At 39.6% G+C, this 22,126-nt stretch overlaps 1 protein-coding gene across 1 annotated transcript in view; it reads right to left on the reverse strand.

Annotated features, from left to right (window-relative positions):
- Positions 1-896: 896 nt before the first annotated feature.
- si:ch211-79k12.1 (uncharacterized protein LOC568891 homolog) overlaps positions 897-22,126 on the reverse strand; it is a 30,195-nt gene continuing 8,965 nt past the window's right edge. Inside the window, 8 exon segments of the mRNA XM_028822626.2 lie at positions 897-1,349; positions 6,780-6,872; positions 7,012-7,150; positions 7,244-7,388; positions 10,842-10,993; positions 11,170-11,269; positions 11,271-11,372; positions 17,528-17,652. Of these exon segments, the coding sequence (XP_028678459.1) occupies positions 6,788-6,872; positions 7,012-7,150; positions 7,244-7,388; positions 10,842-10,993; positions 11,170-11,269; positions 11,271-11,372; positions 17,528-17,652 (848 nt within the window). The 3' untranslated portion in view covers positions 897-1,349; positions 6,780-6,787.

Raw genomic sequence — 22,126 nt, forward strand, 5'->3', positions numbered from 1 at the left:
GACATGTACAATAGAGTCTGACGAAAAGGAGCAGATAACCAAAGCAGAACCAGGGAAAGAAAAAAAAACACCAGAATTTATAGGAAAACATAGTGGGAGTAGAGCAGAAAATCAAAGCAGAAGCAGACAAATGAAACAAACAGTCAAGAGAAAGAAGAGCACGTAGGAGAAAGAATTGAGTAGAGCAGAAAATCAAAAGCAGAGAGTCAAAGGAAGAAGAGACGTGCCAGAATGGACAGGGAAACTAGAAGAAGTGAAGGAGAAATCAAAACAGAGTAGTGGAGGAGATGAAAAAAGAAAAAACAACAAAGTCCAAAGATGACAGGTGCCGATCATATTAGAGTCAGAATTGCTGACAATCGAAGCAAGAGTCCAAAGAATAGGATCAATCTGAAAAATCTGAGTCATGGAGAGAAGAGTAGTCAGTCAAAATGGAACCTGAGGAATATGACCAGTGTCTTAAAACAGAATGAGTGAAGAAGAGCAGGACATCTCTTTAGAATCCGAAGATGGTTACTTGTCAGTAATCTGAGTCTGAGAAGCCAACCAATCAAGATAACCCGAGTCATTAAAACTTGACTAAAAGGCTGGAACAATCAAACTTGAATCAGAAGAAGATCAGCAATCAGTCCAAACAGAGTCATGGAAAGATGATCAATCATAAAAACTGAACTGGCGAAAGAGGATAAGGCAATCAAAGCCAAATAAAAATCTCACATTTCAAAACAGAGCCTACAGATGAGAGGTGGTCACTTAAAAAAGAGTGAAAAATCTGAACAGCGTAGGCAGAAACTGAGTGTGGATGTCAAACCCGGCCCTGCATATTTACAGTTTCTGAACCTTACTGGTTATATACTGGCTGCATAATTTACTGTGAATAAAAAAAAAGTGTAACATTACTTATTATACTCTTTTTATTAATATGAAAAACAACTCTGATGCAGTAGAACAAAAGTACTTCAGCCGGATAACATTTAAAAGCGAAACCAAATTCTAAAGTGCTTTAATATCTGCAAACACACTTTTTTGTCAGTAGTCAATGCCAAGTATCTTCAAAAAAATATTTTAAACCCCTCTATGGAAAGAAGGCCATAACCCCAAAAGCCTAAGACAGTAACAAGAGTTAAAAAAAACACAATACTTAGTATTAAAATCAGATTCATAAATGTAGACAATCAAAATCAAAAATGTAAGCAGAATCCCTGATTTGTAACCAATACAAAGAAAAAATGCTGTAGAATTTTGGAAAATCAAAATGTTGTCCTGTATACACTCAAACGCAGTCTTCTGTGAAGGGTCTCATCTTTTGTGTGCCTGCTGGTGTTCTTTCTTCAATGGCTGCGGTTCATCTGAAAAAGCAGAAGAATAAGTAAAGAGAGGCACAACTGGATGCTTTACACCACCCTACCTGTTAAGGTGTGTTAATGTGTCTTTATGTAACAGCCTGTGAAAGGTCACGTAAGTCTCGTCATTGTCTTTGCTGTCAGGAGAGGCGATTACATGGTGCGCTGTCAAATAATGTAAACCCTTTTTAGCCCAAACACACTGTCTGTTTTTGAAGTGGAGCCAGACATTGCTCTTAGTAGTCTGATGGTAACATCTACCCATTGGTATGCCTGTCTGATCGCATCAGCAACTAGTGGCATGGAGACTCCCCTCTAAGCCTGGCATTCTATAAATTTGTTAGCCCTGATGCCTGGTAGAGGGGACTCTCCATTAAAGTTCACACAGCTCTGTCTTTGGTGGGAAATCAACTGACTGATGCCATAACCTTTATAAGCAGCCTGGGTCTCATCACATACATTTGTTTTGGAGCTTGGCATTTAACCCTGAACTCATAAAAACTCAAAGACTGGTTAAATTAACGTTCGTCATTCTGGAGATACCCCAGTAAGTCTGATGCTATAAGCTCTGAGCAGCCTGATGTCATCATACACTAGAGAGATTGAGACCAACACAAGTCTCAGTAATGTGATAGAGGATCCAGCGTAATGTCTGTTATTATAAACTCTGAGCAAGTACAGGATTTGACGTTTTCTAATTAAACTCGAATGATGTATCTGTTAGTCTCGTGTTATCAGGTAGACTCGACTCTAAATCTGCACAGCTTTGTTAGACTGGATGCTACATACAGGGAGGTGCACAAAAAAGCAGATTAGTGTAAGTGTCAACGTCATTAACAGTTTTATCAAAGGATAATAGATGTTATGTTACACTTGAAAGGTTATTTTACTATTTTATTACTAGTGAAAGTTATTAAAGAATGTTACTGGCCACTTTAAAGGCTATAATACTGATTTTATTTTTATATTTTACTAGCTGTGTAAGCCCGTGCTGTAAAAAGCCCTGGGTCCTAGAAACTATTGAAATCGCCAGAAAAAAATTGAAATGTAGAGATGTCAGGTAATTGAAAGGAACTACTCTGAGTGTTTCTCTCCTAGGTTTCGTTGTGCTCATGTGCTCATCTCGCTTGTGTATTAGCGGCGGGAGGAAAAGTAAAAGGGATACCGTTTTGCCAATGTGCTCGTCTCGCTGGCGTAAGAGTTTCTCTCTTTTCTCGGCAATTTTACTTTGGCAACAGAGTTGGTTTCTTCTTCTGACTCGTTAACTTGGGGCCGCCTTGCCGGCTCTCTGAGCTTCATGCTGTAGTAGCCTCACACTTTCGGGCCGGACAAACAGACATATACACCTTCACGCGTAGACGTTTAAGTTTTTCTGTTTCCTTAGAGCTGGAGCCCTTAACCCGACTCCACCTCTCATTTCTGGGCTGGACAGACACACACACACTTCCATGTGTAGACATTTATATATAAGACTAGCTTTTTCCCCCGTGGCTCCATTCGCGTAGTAGCAGTGAAACAGGACAAACTTTAAAAATCAATAAACAAACAGGTATCACTAGCTAAGCGGAGGTAAGGTACACTCCAAAACGTGGCCAGAGGTAGAGTGATTTGAATGGAAGCTGGCGAGTGAATGAGGAGAGCCCCGCCGGCTCTCCACTCCTGACGTCACGCTTGTACCACCCCTTTCGGCCCGCAGCCTCTATCTCATATTAGCGCGAATAAATCGGTACCGCAAGCGAACTATGATACTTAGCGTGATGAGAGGAGCCCCAAAATCGACCGGGATGTTCGAGCAAATTATAGAAAAAAAAAACTATTTAAATCCATCAAGTAGTTCTTTCGTGAAAAGCAGACAGACATACAAACAAGACAGGCAGACGTTGGATTTTATATATACAGAGAAATCAGTAGCATGTATCCTTCTCATAGAGGGGCAAACCTTCACCTGTAAATTCTTAGTAATCTGATCACATCAGCTATTGAGAGTGTCCGAACTGCACTTCACTTTCACTACAGTAAGCACACATTGAACTTAATGATTTAAACCAGAAAATTGAAAAACACTAGATATAGGCTGGGACATTACAGTAGAGGGCGGCACAGTGGCGGCAGTTAGGAGACCCGGGTTCGCTTCCCGGGTCCTCCCTGCGTGGAGTTTGCATGTTCTCCCTGTGTCTGCGTGGGTTTCCTCCGGGCGCTCCGGTTTCCTCCCACAGTCCAAAGACATGCAGGTTAGGTGGATTGGCGATTCTAAATTGGCCCTAGTATGCGCTTGGTGTGTGGGTGTGTTTGTGTGTGTCCTGCGGTGGGTTGTCACCCTGCCCAGGATTGGTTCCCTGCCTTGTGCCCTGTGTTGGCTGGGATTGGCTCCAGCAGACACCCCGTGACCCTGTGTTCGAATTCAGCGGGTTGGAAAATGGATGGATGGATAGTCTTCTGTCATCAACTGCATTGGTTCACTAGCCAGCCTAATACTCTCAGTTAGAACAACGGATGGCCGATAATTTCCAGATATCTCATCCAGATAATTTTTGAACATTTTCATGATTTTTTTTTTTTTTAACTCTTTTTTCAGCAGACTGACAGAAATTATTATTAGGGATGTAGAGTCTCAAAATTAAAGCTAAGCAGGTGTTTGACATTTTGAAAAGAATCAGAAATTAATCTTTATTGGCTTCACGGAGAGTAAATCCTGTCTTATGTCCTTCCATTGTGCTTTACGATCTGAGTACCCATCTCCACTATTTCCGTTAACAGAAATCTATCGTTATTGTTCAATGCTCACTCAGGATGGCACCCCATGAAGACAATGAAATGGGGTTGTTATTGGGACCTTTAAATATTTCTATATTGACTATATTTTAACCTCCTTTGAGCAAATATGCCTCTCTTGCAGTGATTAGCACTTGTGTCTCACAAATCCAGCATCCTCGGGCTTGAAATCTGCTTCTGGACATTGTTCATGGGGCATTTTGTCTGCATGGGTTGTCTTCCAACATATTGTTAACTGGTCCTTTAAGGTGTGATTGGGCACTATGATGAAGTATTTCTGTGCCCAGGGAAGCCAGAATAGGCTCCTTAATTGGATTAAGTGAGTTTGAAAATGTTACTAACACTTTTTTTTTTTACTACATGCATGTGAAAACGTTTGCTAAAACCTTGTCAACTTTCCCAACCTTCCCTCGATATTTGCTTTTGTAACTGTAATGTCTAGCCATAATAAAGATAGCAGCAGTATTTCCAGACTTTAGCAGATCTCCAAAACAGAGGCCATCTCTTGCTAAGCCGAGTTGTTAATGAGGTCATTCGTTCATAATTTTAGATAATGAGTCAAAGTCAGCTACTGACAAAATACTCTCCTAATAAATGTGTGCGAGGTGTGATATAATATAACTTAAAATTGTATGTCACAAATTTCTCTGAACTCAGCTTATCAAAATGTATCCAGGTCAAGACTCTAATGCTCTGGCACATGTCTCACTGGGACTAATTCTTTGGGAATGTTCCACGCTAAGATCTTAGAAGAATAATATTTTTGTCTGACAGTTCTGCAATCACCATAACCCATAAGACACTAACAGAACTATCTAGAGAGACACTTGATGAATCACCTGTTGCAATATGTACATTACACTGTTACTACAATTGAAGGAATACTAACTCACCTACCATCATGTAATGAGAAATGCAGGTCCTATTTTCCTTAAAATTACAAAAAATTAAATTCACTTTAATAATCACCATCACATTGCGATGTCCCATTAGATGACTTTCCAGCGATTTTCATTCTTAGACTTCACTTACATAATCTTGGCAAGTCGGAGGCTGATGGCGACAAGTTCTGATTAAGCCAGTTGCATAATGTGACTCACTCCAACAACTTGTCTGTGATTCGCCCAGACAAAATGAAACAGGTTTGATTTTGTTTTTTGTCGTAGGAGGCAGGCTTATGTGCATGAGAGCTGACAACCAATGTATACTCGTCTGGAAGTACAGTGCATATAATGCAGCGACGAGGAATAAGGAACACACTTTACAATAGAAGAGAGGCTTATATTTTACATGGCTCGTGTTTTATGTACCACAACAGAATGGAAATAAGAATAAAAAGAGCAGAGGTTGTGCCTGTGCTCACCACACCTGTTAACCCTTCCTACAGCACCAGATCTACAAGGCAGCAGGTTATTGGCCATCAGAAAAAGGGTGGGCAGGAATCGGACATGCCCAGTGACTTTCAGTTGTGTAAACTGACATGATCCAGCAACAAGATTAACGACTGTGCTTGGCACGTCAGACATACCCAACAACTAGAAGTGACATAATGTGAAAATAAATAAATTTCAGACTTATATTAGAGCTGTTCTTATTTAACAAATTATGCCAAAGCTCTACTAACCTATAATAGCTCTAACCTATAATAGCTCAATATCACTGAATGCTCATTCCTTTCATATCATCTGATTTCTTGCAGTCTAGATGGGTAGGATGTGGAATGTTGGACTGACCTGCAATTCATTTACTATAATTTATGAATAGTGATAAAATTATTGAACAAATAAATGAAATAAACTAATCATATAAGCTCAGTATAGTCTGGTTTCACTGCTTGTTGGGCGTAACTTTTTCTAGATCCGACAACACAGAAAGGTGTTATAAGGTGTTATAGGCTTTCCCATCAAGTCCATGTAGCTCTAAGATACCTGTAGCTTGACCTTGGAATCTTGGACTACACATTAAACATACCAAGGCTAGTAATAATCTAATTTATAAATTACTGAGCCATGGCGTGACTCCCCCGTAAGCCTGATCCTGAAAGATCCTATTAGACCTGATAATACAAGTGTGGATCTAATGGGCAGGTGCTTTATGATTTTGGTTGTCAGAGTGCATACATTGTTAGACAAGTACTATACTGTATGCTTATTATAAGCCTAGGAGATGTGTTAAGCCCAGTGCTGCATTAACAGCAGGGACATCTTAACAGCATTATAGGCCCCTGGGCAAAGCAGTGCACAGGAGTCCCTACCTACACAACCACTCCCCGCAAGTCACAACATACATAGATTAGCATGGTGCCCCAATGCTGGAGGGGCTCCCGGGCAAGCACCCAGAGTGCCCATGCGTTAAGATGGCCCTGATTAAGAGTACGGTAGAGATGTTGCAGTTAAGAGAATGAATCTGTACTCCTTCAGACATCTGACCGTACTCATTCTGACTGACCTATAGATGCCATTGCTGTCATCTCTCAGGTACCTTTGACTGAATGTATCTGGCAACTCCTAGTGGATCAACTAACAATTCAGTTTGTAAAACTTCATTTTGTTAGCATCGACTACCATTTCTTGTATTTTGAACTAGCTTTGTTTCATTTGACACATGTGGCTACCCCATGAACTGCACAAATTTCTGTCAGCTCAACCCATTGCTTTTACCTTCCTCACCATTTAGACTAGTGGCTGAGTGTCACCAGCGGAAGGCAGAGACTCTTGGCTCCCAGTGTAGATGGGCTTCTTCTGGGAATGGTCATCACTTCAACAAAAAAAAACAAACAGAGGATAGAGAGATCAGCAGTCATTTTGAAAAGTGACAGGAATGTGGCCAATCCTGGCCAGCTATGTAACTCTGGAATCCCAACTCTGTCTTTACGAGGAGCTCTAGGCATACTCACATGGGACCTTTGACAATGGGTGCCTTGCGTTTGGACAGATACACTGCCAGGATAAGGATGATCAGCAAGAGTACTCCAGCAGGAACAGCAGTCATCAAGATCAGGTTCATTTGGTCCGGACCCAGCCAACTCTTCTTTTCTGTGATTCCAAACAAAGAGCAGGTTATAAAAGAAAGCAGCAAGTTGCACCCTAAAGAATTCTGTCAAATTCCTTGACTTCACAGACTCATACCATTCACCACATACAGCTGGAAGGAACGGTTCTTAGACAGGCTGGGGACAGTAGGGTGCTGCACTGTGCAGGTGTACAATCCAGCATCATCATCTTGCACCTTTTGGAGCTTTAGTTTATTGGACAGTTGCACCCATTCAAGACCCTGAAGGCACAAAGAAAAGAAGCATGTTATAGAAGATGGCACAGCTCTGCAGCAGTCTGAATGTTCACAATCATGAATCAGGACAAGGGTTCTTTTTTACTTCATTTAACTGACTGATCCTATCAGCAGTATTGATCACATTTAGCAGTCTACCCTGATTGGTTGCTGACGCCTGCCAATTACCCTCTCAACTCTAATTTCAACACTTCAATTCACATCCACTGAGTAATGAAGGTCTTCTGCAAACTACACTGCCTGATACCAAGAAGCTGGCCTTCATAGATTTTAGTCAGGCTGGAGAAACTCCACTAGAGAATTCTACAGAGAAGATTCACCCTGCCACTTTGGAATCTCCATCTTCAAGCATGAATGGCTAAACGTCAAAAATAAAAACTAGACCAAACATATTATGCTTATCAATAACTGCTACCGGTCTGATGCCGTCAGCATTTCTGCTTTAAAGTTTGACTTTTGGCAACTCTCACAATCATCGTCTTATCAGATTTTAATTTCCTTTAACATAATTTGAATCAGATTGTGGCAGTGTCATTGTTCAGTGAGGATTATTACCCTTGTTTATTTCTTGCATATTTAATATTCTTCTTGTTATTTATTAAGTTCCCATCTTTATGTTATTTTAGCTTTTAATTTCTCTTTATACAAGACTGTTTTTCTCTGATTATGCTTGGTTTAATTTTAATAATTTGTAAGAGTTGTGTTTTTTCATGTATTTTGTCTTGTTCCCTTATGTTCCTTGTATTTTGTGGGCAGACCCCCAAAGGGGTGAAGCCACCTTGATATTATTACTGAAGGACTAACCTCAGAGTTTATAGTCTGAAGCCGAGAGCATATTCTTAAGTGGTCCATTGACGTTCATTCATTGTGAACATTGGATTTTCTGATTTATTGGGTTTGCTTCTGTTCTTGATTTATGAGTTTTTGGGACTTGTATACCTTGGATTGCCATTTTAGACAAATCCTGTTTGCCTTTTTTGCTGTTTTTGTCCTTTTTTATTATTTCTAATGCATATTCTGCTTTGGGACTTTCCCTTCCTAGCCAAACATTTTACAAATCCCTAACCCTAACCCTAACCCTAGAAGGGTATTTTTTTTTCAAATTTTGAAGATTTTTGGATATTAAATCTTTTGAAAGTCCATTCCTCATTTGGGGCCTCTATAGGTCAAAGCCTCCACATAGAGTTGGAAGGTCAGACTGCTTGGGGTGATGTCAGTTTTAGGCAGGCTGGGAAGACCTGCCTTGCTTTTGGAGCCTTTATGAGGCCTCACACCTTCTTCACTGTAGGAGTGCACTCAAAACACAGCAGGTAGATATCAAATTAAAAAATGAGCATACTACATTATACACCTCTCAAGCTTGGCCTTTGGTTTGGCTTGTGTTCCTGCCAACATTCCTTGGCACTCAGTGGCATGAGCCCTGCACCCATCTCCCACTGCCATCCCTTGTCATTCAGCAGGAGTTGCTCAGAGTGGCTAGTCATTCTTGTTCGTGCCCCTACCCCACCTGGGGGCCACTTCTTCATCGCTTGTCGCACCTCTATGTCCTAATCGGACTCTTCTTATGCTTCAGTGGACACAGGTGCCCTAATTACTAACCCCAAAGCTCTAATGGGTAGATCAGCTAAACTGCACACATCTGCACGTAAATGCGGGCTCCACCAATTACCTCATCAACACCCTGGGATCGCCTCCTAAGCTTGAGCATACTGTTTTTACTAAAACTGGAAAACTGCCTTTAGACCACAGAATGCACTTTACCACAACACACAGGGCCAATTTAGAATGTCCAACTTACCTATCCTGCACCTCTTTAGGGATTTTGGAGAAAAACCTCACACTGACATAGGGAGAAGGTGCAAGCTTCACACAGTCAACACCGTGGCATGAAATCTGAACCCAAGATGTCAGATCCAGGCAGCAGCTGCAGCACTAGCCACAAAACTAATTTCTGAAATCCGGAAATTACTTTAAAGTCCTACATGTATTTGACAACTCTGCCCCCTAGTGGTGACTAGGCTCATTACAGCTGTGATCCCTAAGTATCAAACTAAAAGATAAAGAAAACGCAATTCAAACAAAGCCTGTAATAATATTACTTATGTAGGTAAATGCCCCCTAATGTCATCCTTCATGGCCATTTATTAAGGATTCTTTCTCATTGCCCAACCTTAACTCTTGTGAAACCTCTCCCTGCATGACGCCAATGATTTGGACTCTGGGATTAGATCGTCTTCTAGGCAGGACACACCAGAAACCTCACCATGTCTTTTTAATTCTGGTCTTGACAGTTTTTAACAACATCTCAGTGCTGTACCCTGAAGGCTGATGCCATTCTTTCTAAAACTGTTCAAGGATCTAAATCTGGGAGATTGGTCTTGTTAGCTTTCTTCATACTGTGCATCTGCTCCACTTCTTAACTTTGATATACAGATCATATTGCATAAGTTCCACTTTGTGGTATTTTGACAGCATTAAGGTTAACAATGCAATGTCGATAACCTTAAAAATGATTTCTGTTAGTTTGCTAATCAAGCTCATAAGCAGAAGTTCCACAGTAAAGCCCTGTATTGTGTTTCAGTTTAACTTGTGTCATTCAAACTATCGGAATTGTTAGTGAGCCATTCAAACACCTCATAATGGTGATGAAGACTCCTTGTCAAGTTTTTTTCTCTGTTCCAATAATAATCTGTTTCATAACTTGTCTAACAGCTTTACTGACATGGGCTTCATTAAACCTCTGTCAGCGTTGCGTTTTCATGTTCTCCCCATGTTTTCCTCCCACGTCCCTTTATGTTTGGTTAAAGATAAGTTCAATATTTTAAAATCTACAGTGATTTCTTTCAAAATCTTTGTACAAAAGACAGGAAAATGTGCTTAATAATATAAAAATAATGCACCTTTGCAACTGGCTGACAAATGTAACTAATGGAGCCTGACTCCAAAATTAAAGAAATCCATTCTGATGCTGTTTCCTGCCTTGCTCCTAATGTGGCTGAGGGAAGCTCCAAATCCCCCATATATGACTAAAATGAATGTAAAACTGAAACGATTTTCCCTCATCTGTGATCTTTCTTACAATCTAAATATTGCTTCCACCATTGATTTATTTCCACAATTCATTCTACAATCACAGGGAGCTCGGGCATTATGGATGCACGAATCCAAGTGCAGGATGGCATGATAGTTTACCACGGCTGTGCATTCTGTTCACTCTGTGCTCATTCAGCAACTTCCTAGCTGAAAAAGTAGCATTTTAATTTTTTATCAAGAAGGTGTCAGCAGCTGTACCCAGATGGGAGCTTCTGTTTGGCACTGCTGGTCCACACTAACAGCATGAAACTCCTCTGCTTCCATCATGAAGTGAAACTACAGAGCAGTCCTCCCCACCCAGCACTGTACCCATCTTGTGAAACGGTCCACATTGTGATGACGTACCTGCTTGCTCCAAGTATAACTGGGGGTCTCAGAAGCCGAAGCAGAGCATTCCACCTCCACATCACTCCCACGTGTCACATTCATGACACCGAGCTGATCCCAGTAACGGCTATAAAAGCTGCTGTCCCGGTAGATCGAGATATCTCGTAAATCTTAGGAGGAGAAAAAAAAATGGGAAAATTTTATGAGTTTCTCAGCTCAAAATTGAGCTTTTATGAACATATTAGGAGTTCCAGAGGTCATTCCCCTAAAACAGCTTTACGGTCCCCAACAGTTCTGCTCAGACTGGCAGGCCTCTGATTCAGTAACCTGCTCTGGAGTTACTCACAATGCACAGGGATATTCAACTCTTCGGATATGGACTCCTCATTGGTGGCGTTGTTAGCAACACAGCGAAAAGAGCCCGAGTTCCAGCTTTGTATGCTGGGGAATGTTTAGCTGCAGACGGCCATCAGCACGGGTGACATTCACATCATAGTACCAGCATCTTAAGTGAGTAGTCTTTTCTAAGTTGATCCACATCATCATGTACTGCAGAAGAAGAAAAGCAGAGAGCAGCTTTTAGAACTTGTCTACGGTCCTGATAACCTCAAACTGGCAGAGTGATCTGCCCAGAGTATTAGGACAGATTGATCCAGCCATTCCACCTGCTTGTATCAATCTGTACTTCTTTATATGCCTCTCAAATACAAAAAAACTCAGGGCATTACTTATATATTTTCCTTATGGACAAATGCCATGACAACCTCTGAAAAGATAATACTCTCTGATCAAGAATCTTTGGCATGGCACTTTTCATGATAAATATTATCTCAACGCACTCTAAATAAGCTAAAGCAGCAGACAGGGAAGCCCCTGGTTAGGTCTAAATAGGCCATCTTCTGGCATCAAGTCTTTCAGCCTCTAGGCCAATCAATGGGCAGCAAACACAGAAGTAGCAAAAATGATGAGCATCAGAAGGCCCAAACACTCAGGGCGATTTACATGGCAATAAACATACATGGCAATAAAACACTTAAGGCTGTTTACATGGCAATAAAAGACACTGATTCACTTCAATCCAGTCAGGAAATAGTCCTCTGTACATCCATTACCAACCCAAAAAAATACATATATCTGAACCTGAAATCCATACTTATTATCTAAAACCTTAAGATGGGCATATAAAGGAAAAAAAAACAAAAAACTAAATAAGAAGGCCTGCAGGCTATCATGAGAGGTTGGGGACGGACATGTGCACGTCAGATCCAAAGTGTACCCTTACTAACATGGAGACAGCCCAGGACCTGCCAATTTGATTTATGAATGACGTCTTTCACCTTTGTGCTTTACAAGGCAAGTATTCTTTGTAAATAAGGCACCAGCCATTTAAGTGACACTCTCAGGGTCAGACAGAGGATTTGATGCAAATTCCTGCACCTTAGCCACTACACTTGTTTTGTCTTAGTAGAGCTCTATATTACTTAACTCTACTTTCCCCTTTTGTATTCTTTAATGAGTAACCTGTGTCAGAATGCCTTAAATCCCATAGACTTACCACTGTTTACAAGATATTGTACTTTATAGGTTCTCCCCACATTCCCTTCTACATTTATAACCTCGGGTAATTACATAGAGTACAAGCATTAACTAAATTAATTAACTTAATTAATTAATTAATAAATAAATAATTTAATTAACTAAGTTAAGTACATAGAGGACAAGCAGGAGTTAAGTTACAACTTAAATAATACATTATTGATAGTATTCATAACAATAATCAAAGTACATTTGAATATTGCTATCCATACAACCTGATAAATGCTGATGTGTACTTTCAGGCGGTACACAGACTCGTCATTACTTTAAATGTCTCTAGTTACTGTAAGTCGTCATTTTTAGTCAGCTTTCTTCAGAACAGGCTGCATGGCTGTCTCAATATGGCTGCTGAGCTGTGTGGTCTTCTTTTCAGTTCATAGCGTGTGAGATGCTCCTTCATCATTATGGTGTGAGAGAGAGATGCAACCAAATTTCTGCATTCTTTGTCCAAATCCTTACATGCTACAGAATGGCCTCTGATTCAAACCCATCCCAAAAACCAATACTTCAGACCATTGGGGGCACACAATACCTTTCACACCTGCACCAATCCCCCCCCGAAACCACCCAAAACCATTTGTTGAGCTGATGTTTTCCATCTAGGTAATTTGGCTTTCCTGTGGGGTTGATTGAGAGAGTCATGCAGATAATCACTTGCCAAGTTGGTTTTAGGAAATCCCCCCTACTGTGTCATAAATTTACAAAGACTCAGTCCTAAAAATTGGGGGGGGTGATTAGTCAAATATCAATCCACCGCTGATCCTATCAATGATATAATACTAATATTACATTGCTTTGTATAAGTTACAAGTAAAGACATATAAAATATTCATCAACTTATATACAAAATTTCACACCACAACAACACTACACTGCCTAGCTAGAATTTTGTGCTTATCATTTTGTCTGAAGTTTTGAAACAGGGAACCATCTTGTTAGACAGCACAGAGAAGATCAGTTGCAGATTAAATACAGTGTAACTGTGAAGTACTAAACATCCAATCATATACAGTAGGTTAAATACAAAATGGGAGGTGTAAAACCTGAAGGTACACCTTGTGAGAAGGACCTATGAAGAGCAGTGGACTCCTCGCTATCTGCATCTAGACTGTACAGCAACGATCAAGAAGACTAATACACATCACAATATGTATTGTGCTTAAGCTTTATTACACACTAATGAGGCCTCACTTGGAATTCTGTGTGCAGTTTTGAGCTCAGTGTTACAAAAAAGACACAGCAGAACTAGAGAAAGTCCAGAAAAAAGTGGCTGAGGCTAATTCCAGGAATTTGAGATATGAACTCGAAGGAAAGACCAGAAAAGTTAGCATTTAATTTCTTGAACAAGCAAGTACACAGGGATAAAGTTAGAAACCTTTTATGCTTAAATTTGATACAAATGTTTAGTTTTTCTTCACAAAGAGAACTATAGAAACATGAAATATATGACCAAATAGCGGTACACAGTCGGACTTTAGGACTCTTCAAACCTGGACTTGATGTTAAATGGAGGGATTAAGTGGATAGCATTGCTGAGCTTTGGAGGGCTGAATGGCCTGCTCTCATTAGAATTGTTCTTATGTTCTAAAATTGATAAAACATTTCTTTCTGTAGTCAAAAAGACAAAATTGTCTTCTGATTGTTATAATAAATCCAAAAGGGGAGGAAAAGACATGACAAAACTGGCCATAAAATGAGACCGTCATTTTTAATTGAATTGTTCTATTGAGAAAAAAAATAAAAACAAAACAAAAATCCAATAATCTCTAATTCAAAAGATCCAAAGTACAAAAGTAAAGAAAAGAGGGCGATAAACCTAAAACAAAATGAAAAGTAAAAATAAAATCAAAATACAAAATTAAGATGGTGTGTGTGCCATTTTCAATGTGTTTTTAGGCTTTATCCTTTAACATTACTGACTGCGTTATTAGTCTTTATTGTTCTAAAGACAAATGTATTGCTTAGAGCAATAAACAAAATGGGGAATTTTCTTCTTGCAAAGGAGAAGACTGAAAAGCAAACAATGTTATCAAGTTTTTATATTTAATGATTTATATATTCTTCCTTAAGTTTACAACTTTATTATTTTTCTAGTTGTCTTGAAAAATATTAATGACTTGTTGTGTTCTTATCTCTATTCTGTTTAATTGGCATCAAAGTTTGACTGGTGTAAAAGAAACAAAGAGTGGAGGAGAGCTAAGGATAAATGAGAGAGAGAGTAGGCCGCACAACTTTTGTGTCATATATTTGTAATTAATTTTGGTCATGTTGAAGAGATCTGTTTCTACTGTGACATTAAAAGAGTCTTTTTCTATTGATTAGTGTGAACAATGCCAGATTAAGTCCACTGTGATCCAATGTTGTATAACAATAAAATGTGAATGAAAACCTACAAGGGGATGAATGCTTTCTGTAAGTACTGTATGTTTCAAGGATGCTGGTTCAAGCCCTACCTCTGACTTGACATGTGAACCTGATAAAAAGTGCTAACACGAAGAGCTCTAGTTGAACAAATTTTACTATGCACCTACCATTTATAAGTCACTTTGGGTACACATCAAATAACTGAATATAGATTAAGTCTACATCACATTAGAGGAGTTTTTCCAGCAATTTTCAGTTGTAGCTTTCACGTACACAATCTTAGTGAGTTGGACACAGTCAATGGCGTACTGCTGTAAATGCGACTTGCCCGACTAAGAACAACTAGTGTGCGACTCACTCTTATAAAATCACACAGGGTAAAAGGTAAAGTACCACTTCCGGTTAATGGAAATTGCCCAAAAGTTGATAGAAATCTATGTTTTGTACCTACTTGTATGCAGAATTTTGTTGACCTAGTTGACCATGTTTACATACACACAGACATAATTCCGAAAATGGTATTTTCGGACTCAGGGTGATCTAAAATGAGTTTTTGGAGGATTCTAATACTTTCCCTATACTTCATATACAAGAAAATCAGGACGGTCTAAAACATCAAGATTCATCAAAATCTCGACATCGAATCTTTGGATGATTACAATACTTTCCCTATACTTCATTTATTAGAAAGTAAAAAAATACAAACACAGCAGCTGAATTTGCCATATCTGTTAACCTGTTAATCCTTCCTACAGCGCTGGCTCTACCAGGCAGCATGGATGCTTTGTATCTTACAAACAGAAAAGAGGCTCCTCTGTCTGATGTCTCATGTTTTATGAACTGTCACAAAATGAAAACTAGAAACCCTTTGTACAGCTCTGGTAGAACTCTGTCTCCATGAGGCCGCAACGCTTTTTGCTGTAATAAAAAGTTTAGAGCGTGACCGTGCTGAACGGTAAGCACATGATCAATAAATGGGACATTGCCAGCAATTTCCAGTCATTTAGCTTGACATGGCCCAACTATGAGATTAGTGACTATGGTTGGCAAATATGACATACCCAATGAGTAGAAGTCATGTTTAGCTTTGTTCAGAAACCTCAAGCAATGATATCTCATCTCACAAGTCAAGAGACATTGAGAGCTGTCAAGAGAATCCTTACTTTTGTGCAGACAGGCTATGGAGCTCATTGGTGCTTTGTAGAACGATGCATCTGACTGGCTAGTTTAATGAAATAGCACAATGATGTCACTCCCTCTAAACGCTAAAAGTTACCAATCTGAATGTTACTGTTGTGCTTTTCAGGTGTGTTTCCATAAAACGCTAAAGCAACTATTGTCATCATTCTATCCACCTGAAACACTTCAGTCCCCAGTGGACATAAAAAGTAAAAATTTGATACCATAATTCTTCAGGAAAATATGGCATTTTATTAAGCCATCTTGAAAAGAGCATACTGAAGACATTTTTGAAATTTCAAAGACTTCTATTTAAAAGGCATCACTGAATTTTCAAAATCATGAATTTTATAATAGAAATACCTTCTGTGCAACCTCAATTGCAGACTAATTTATTCCTTAAAATTTACCTCAAGGGAAGTTATTTCAACTTGTAAATTTTCCAGCTTTTCTTGTCTGAGAGCTGCTCTTGACAGCGAAACAAATCCTCCGTACAAGCATTTGCATCCGGAAAGTCTCCATCATCTGCTTGTAGCCGTGCGGGTGGACTTTTGACATTAAAACTAATTCTTCATTGAGTATTTCTTTCATAAAGTTTATATTTTAAAAAAATAAGAACTGTTATTAGCCATAGACCCTCCACAGGCAGGATTGGTCACAATTTCTTGCTACATACTTTGAACAGACGTGATTGCAATCATAGCCTCCCAAGTAAGCAGCTTGGAATTTTCTAATTTAATATAAACATCTAAAAAAAAGCTCAATCAATAGTGTGAACTGAAACATACTGGGAACCAGAGCTCAATACAAATTCAGCCAGGCCATCTGTTACAAGGTAAAGGGACCTCAGGCTCTTAGCTATTTGATCCCTAAAAAGTGTCACACTGCCGCACCAATGCATGTGAGAGATGAGCTGACAGGACAGGAAAGCCTCATATTTATCCTGGTGGCATCTTCATAGGTTTTCATCTCTGAGACGTGTGTGATCTGTTCTCCCTGTTCTCATCCCTCTTTGCATATGTACACAACTCTCTTTCATGAATAAATAAGATAACACTTTGTGTTTCTCCTATTGTCTGATCACCTTGAGGTGGCGCGTCATGTCTGTCAAACTGCACACGCAGAGCCACTGGGGGAAGTTCTACAGTGAAATCTGCTCAACCTGTCATATTATTAATAAGTTATGATCAAAGACATAAATAAAAAGCAGCTGTGGTTTTAGATGAGTGTGTAAAGCAATTATGAGTGCAACTAATACAAGTCAAATGGCAGACAAGTGAAGGCCTAAAAGCTTTGATCAGTCTTGGACTTAAAATGGACATGCTAGGAGAGTTTACTATGCAGTGTCACTCAGCATGAAACCATTGCTGGCCTCCAAGTGATTATCGAATTCCCTGAACTGCACCGATATTCTTATTTGGAATACCTCACTTGCTTCTAACGCTTCTGGCTACAGTAGGTTTAGATAAACAGCTCTTATTCTGTGAAGGATTTCAGGAGGGTCCATTGTAGCAAACAAAACTACAACCACAAAAAAAGCACATCAGCCCAGAAGAATGCCTCACCCTTGAATATTTCTGGATGGAGTAAAAGCTCATATCACTGTCCACATCTGACACACACTCCAGGGTAACCGACTGGCTTTCCAGCACAGGGCCTTCAGGAGACTGGATCAGCAGGGTTGGCTTGCCTGTAAAGAAAAAAAAAAAAAACAGTGGAGAAGATAAGTCGGGTGACACACTAGCCAGATTTTCCTCAGACTCCTACTCCTCTAGCTTGGCACTGTAGAAAGACACGAGAGGCACAGAAAAGTAGGAAGCGCCTGACCTCCCACCAGTGAAATTCTACTACTCTTCATTTTTTCATTCACTCAGTGAGGTAGAAGGTGGAGTCCCATGACGTCAAACCTTCACCCTCTCTAGGAATAGATGGGGACCCAAAGCAAGCTTAGAGAGATCAGAAACTTCCAATGGAGAAGAAGGCCAAAAGCTCACTTGTTCTTCATTTTCAGTAGGAGTATAGATTAGGAGTGGGCAAACGTTTTCATGGTAGGCCAAACTATCAACAATGTCTCATGCAATTCTGGATGTTCCCGTGAGTCCAGGTAATTCACCCAACAATTAGCTGTTTTTGTCTGTCACTTATCCCATGTGATTTGTAACTATGGCTGAGAAAAAATTTTAGTCTTGTGTTTTCATGGAGAACAAAGCGAACAAAGATTTTGATAGAATAGGCATCAATGGTGACCAATACTGGATAACAGCAAACAATATGAAAAATGTCCACGAAAAAATCTCACCTTACTCATGTCACAAAATCCACATGTTGAGTCATCCAGTCATATGCTCAAAATGGCCAAAACACTTTCTTTTTGCTAAATATTGTGAAATGAATACTTCCAGAAAATCAGAGTAGAACACACAGAGGAAACATGTTCATACAGTGGATTGAGGTTTTTGAATTGGAGACCCACCTCTCCCCCTCATTCATTGGTCAAGAGTCCTGTCTTCGATTCAGAAGCTCATTTCCATGTGGATGTGTTTCCTCTTTGCACCCTGCTCTGATTTTCTGTATAAATATTTATTGAGTAATATTTTCCCAAAAAAATGCATGTTTGCTGTGAGCAAAGAAATGTTACACAAGTAATGTGAGTTTTTTTCTTGGACTTTTTATGTGATTTGCTGTGATGTATTGTTGGTCAGCATAGACGCCTATTCTATCAGAAACTTGTTATCTCCATTCTCCAGGAAACCATAACATTAAAACAAATTTCTTGATCCTCACTACAAATTACATTGGGTAAGTAACAAAGAAAAAACATCATTTTTAGGTGAAAAGTAATACTTTAACAACAAACATTAACTTTTAAAATGGTTTCTCCAAGAAATGGGTTAATTATAAAACATTTTAAATTAAAATCTGTTAAGAGCAATGTCCAAACATCAGTAAAAGAGTAAATTTAAAGAACAGTGAATGGACTGTAACACTGTTCTGGTCATGAACATAAAACTGCTTACTTCTGCACAAGCTCTTAATATCAACTGAGATACTGGTCATCAAAACAATTAATTCATTGCAAAGATTTGTATATGTTAGTAGGCGTCTACTGCTTTTAATAATTTTCATTTGTAACAGGACCTGCTCACAACTGTCTGCCTTTGTTGCCTTTTGCACATCATGCTTGCAAAGCCTTGGAACATCCCTAGCAATGTGTAATCTGTAGAAATCAAGCAAAGAAGCTTTAGTGAATTTATGTTGAAGGGTACCACAGCAGCCAATCGAGTTCAGTTACTTTCAGAGCTGCAAGCATTGTTCACATTAGCAGCAAAAGGAGGCGAAACAAGTGTAAAAAAAAATATGTCTGGCAGATCCTCAAAGTGAGATCCAAATTCACGACGAACCATGGCAACCCGAGCTGCACATCTGGTAAAGTCCTCTCCTCTCCCTGAACACAGTTCCTTAAAATTGGGAAAATTAACAGATTTTTTCCTGTTGCAGTTGACACGGATTACACCTATCAACAAAAATGTTGTCACAGATCATCTTAGGGGTGTATTAAAAGTACTTCATCATGATGAATTTTCTATTGCCCATAGTTATTGTGAGTAGTGTCATTTTTTTAGGCTGTGCATTTAGCATATCAACCTTTATTAAGGTGTACAAGTTTTTATAAGTTAAATTCAAGACTAAAATGTTTTTATTGCTGTTCAGCTAAAATGTTTTTATTGCTGTTTGTGAACATTCTATACACTTCCAGACATTTTCCCTGGTAATCTCAGAGGGGTCAGCAATGGCCGTGGTGAATGGCTTCATCAGGACATTTCTGAATTGAAAAAGTGACACCAAAGCAAGTGGAGTTCCAGTATGCTTGCAGACTGCTACTGGACCCTTATGAGGCATATTCTTGAGGGCAATACAGCAGAAAATTATACACCTGAACCTTTTAGGTAAGACTTTCTCAGCATGATTATATAGTGTAAACATACATTTATTATAAATTTCAATTATTGTGGCCTGCAGGGGCACACCAGCTCCCCAAAACATGACACAGACAGACACAGACACAAGTTCTTTTACAGCACACTAAAGAGACTTACTTGTGGGAAATGCTTTCAACCATTTCCCACAACACAGTACCCAAGCACTGTGAAGCACAGCAATAAAGCACTCTTCCTCTCTTTCTCTCTGTCCACCTCTTGGCTAGAGAGCATACAGTTAGCAATGGTACCCTCACTGACAAACATGACAGTCCAGAGCTGGGCACACCCTGTAGACCATGTTTACTATTATTTTTCTTTTACAAGGGTGCTCAAGTCACTAGCATGGACATTTTTACAATTTAGTGTTCCTTCTGCCATTGGCAGTCCTTTGTCAGCTGTTTAATCTGTCACACAGTTAAAAGTCCAGGGTTCGGTTCATCATGGAATATCACTTATGCAGAGTTTTGTAACAAACAGCTCCACTCAGCCTTTTTGTCTTTACCAAAAACTGAAATCGTAATGGGGCAACCTTTCTTTCTCAAGTTTTCTCAATGGTTCACAATAATCACTGGAACTGAGTGCTTTCAGATGACACTTATTATGAATTTTGATACAAATCTGTTTATTCTGATGAAAGGTCTTGGAAGGCCATCCTAAGATCACTGCAACCCCTGTACAGTGTGCCAGTCCATCCAACGACACATTCACCAACACAAGCACATCAATCTAAAGAATCTGTACATCTGTTATGACTGGGAGTCCCAAAGCATGTAAGTTCCAAAAGCACTTGTTCACTAGAGGGGGAAACCCTGTCCAAAAATTCTAGTTAGACATAAAAAGGGTCCGTAGAGAATCTTTATTAAATTAAAGAAGTCTCCATAGAACACACAAGGCAAATAAGTCCCAATACACAATCCAAGGCAAAGTCCAAAAATAGAGCAACATGGTCAGAAATCCACACAAAGTTGCAAATCACAGAAGAACACAAGAAAACTAGATAGATAGATAGATAGATAGATAGATAGATAGATAGATAGATAGATAGATAGATAGATAGATAGATAGATAGATAGATAGATAGATAGATAGATAGATAGACAGACAGACAGACAGACAGACAGACAGACAGACAGACAGACAGACAGACAGACAGACAGACAGACAGACAGACAGACAGACAGACAGACAGACAGACAGACACTTTATTAATCCCAAGGGGAAATTCACATACTCCAGCAGCACCTTACTGATACAAAAAAACAATATTAAAGATTGATAATAATGCAGGTAAAAAAACAGACAATAACTTTATATAATGTTAACGTTTACCCCTCCAGGTGGAATTGAAGAATCGCATAGTTTGGGGGAGGAACGATTTTCTCCGTCTGTCAGTGGAGCAGGACAGTGACAGCAGTCTGTCGCTGAAGCTGCTCTTCTGTCTGGAGATGACACCATTAAGTGGATGCAGTGGATTTTCCATAATTGATAGGAGCCTGCTGAGCGCCCGTCGCTCTGCCACAGATGTCAAACTGTCTAGCTCCATGCCAACAATATAGCCTGCCTTCCTCACCAGTTTGTCCAGGCATGAGGAGTCTTTTTTTCTTAATGCTGCCTCCCCAGCACACCACCACGTAGAAGAGGGTGCTCGCCACAACCGTCTGGTAGAACATCTGCAGCATTGCAGATCTGAAGGACGCCAACCTTCTAAGGAAGTATAGCTGGCTCTGTCCTTTCTTACACAGAGCATCAGTATTGGTACTAGCCCACTGCCAAGCGCATTCAAAATGAACCACCAGGAACTGTGGCAGACCCTCTGTACTTATAGGGTGGAGGGCAGTCCCTGGTGATGATTGGCAGGTGACCCCGCCTCTTGGGGAACCACTCACAAGACACATGGAATATAACACAGGCTTACATACAGATACATAAAATGTAAAAAAATACTACAAATCATAAAAAAAGAAATAGTAACACATACAAATAAATCAAAAATATACAACAAAGACACAGAGCAAGAAATTGAACCCCAACCAGTGGGGAAACTTCGGTGGAGAAATGACAAAATATTTGTGAAATGGGAGGTGTTCTGCCTTGGACAGGAAAAAGGAAAGATGATCAGGAGATGACAGCAGTGACTGATGTGGCTAAAAGGACCGATGCAAGGCTCAGAAAAGTCAAAATGAG

The sequence above is a fragment of the Erpetoichthys calabaricus genome, chromosome 17, assembly GCF_900747795.2.
Source record: "Erpetoichthys calabaricus chromosome 17, fErpCal1.3, whole genome shotgun sequence".
Lineage (NCBI taxonomy): Eukaryota > Metazoa > Chordata > Cladistia > Polypteriformes > Polypteridae > Erpetoichthys > Erpetoichthys calabaricus.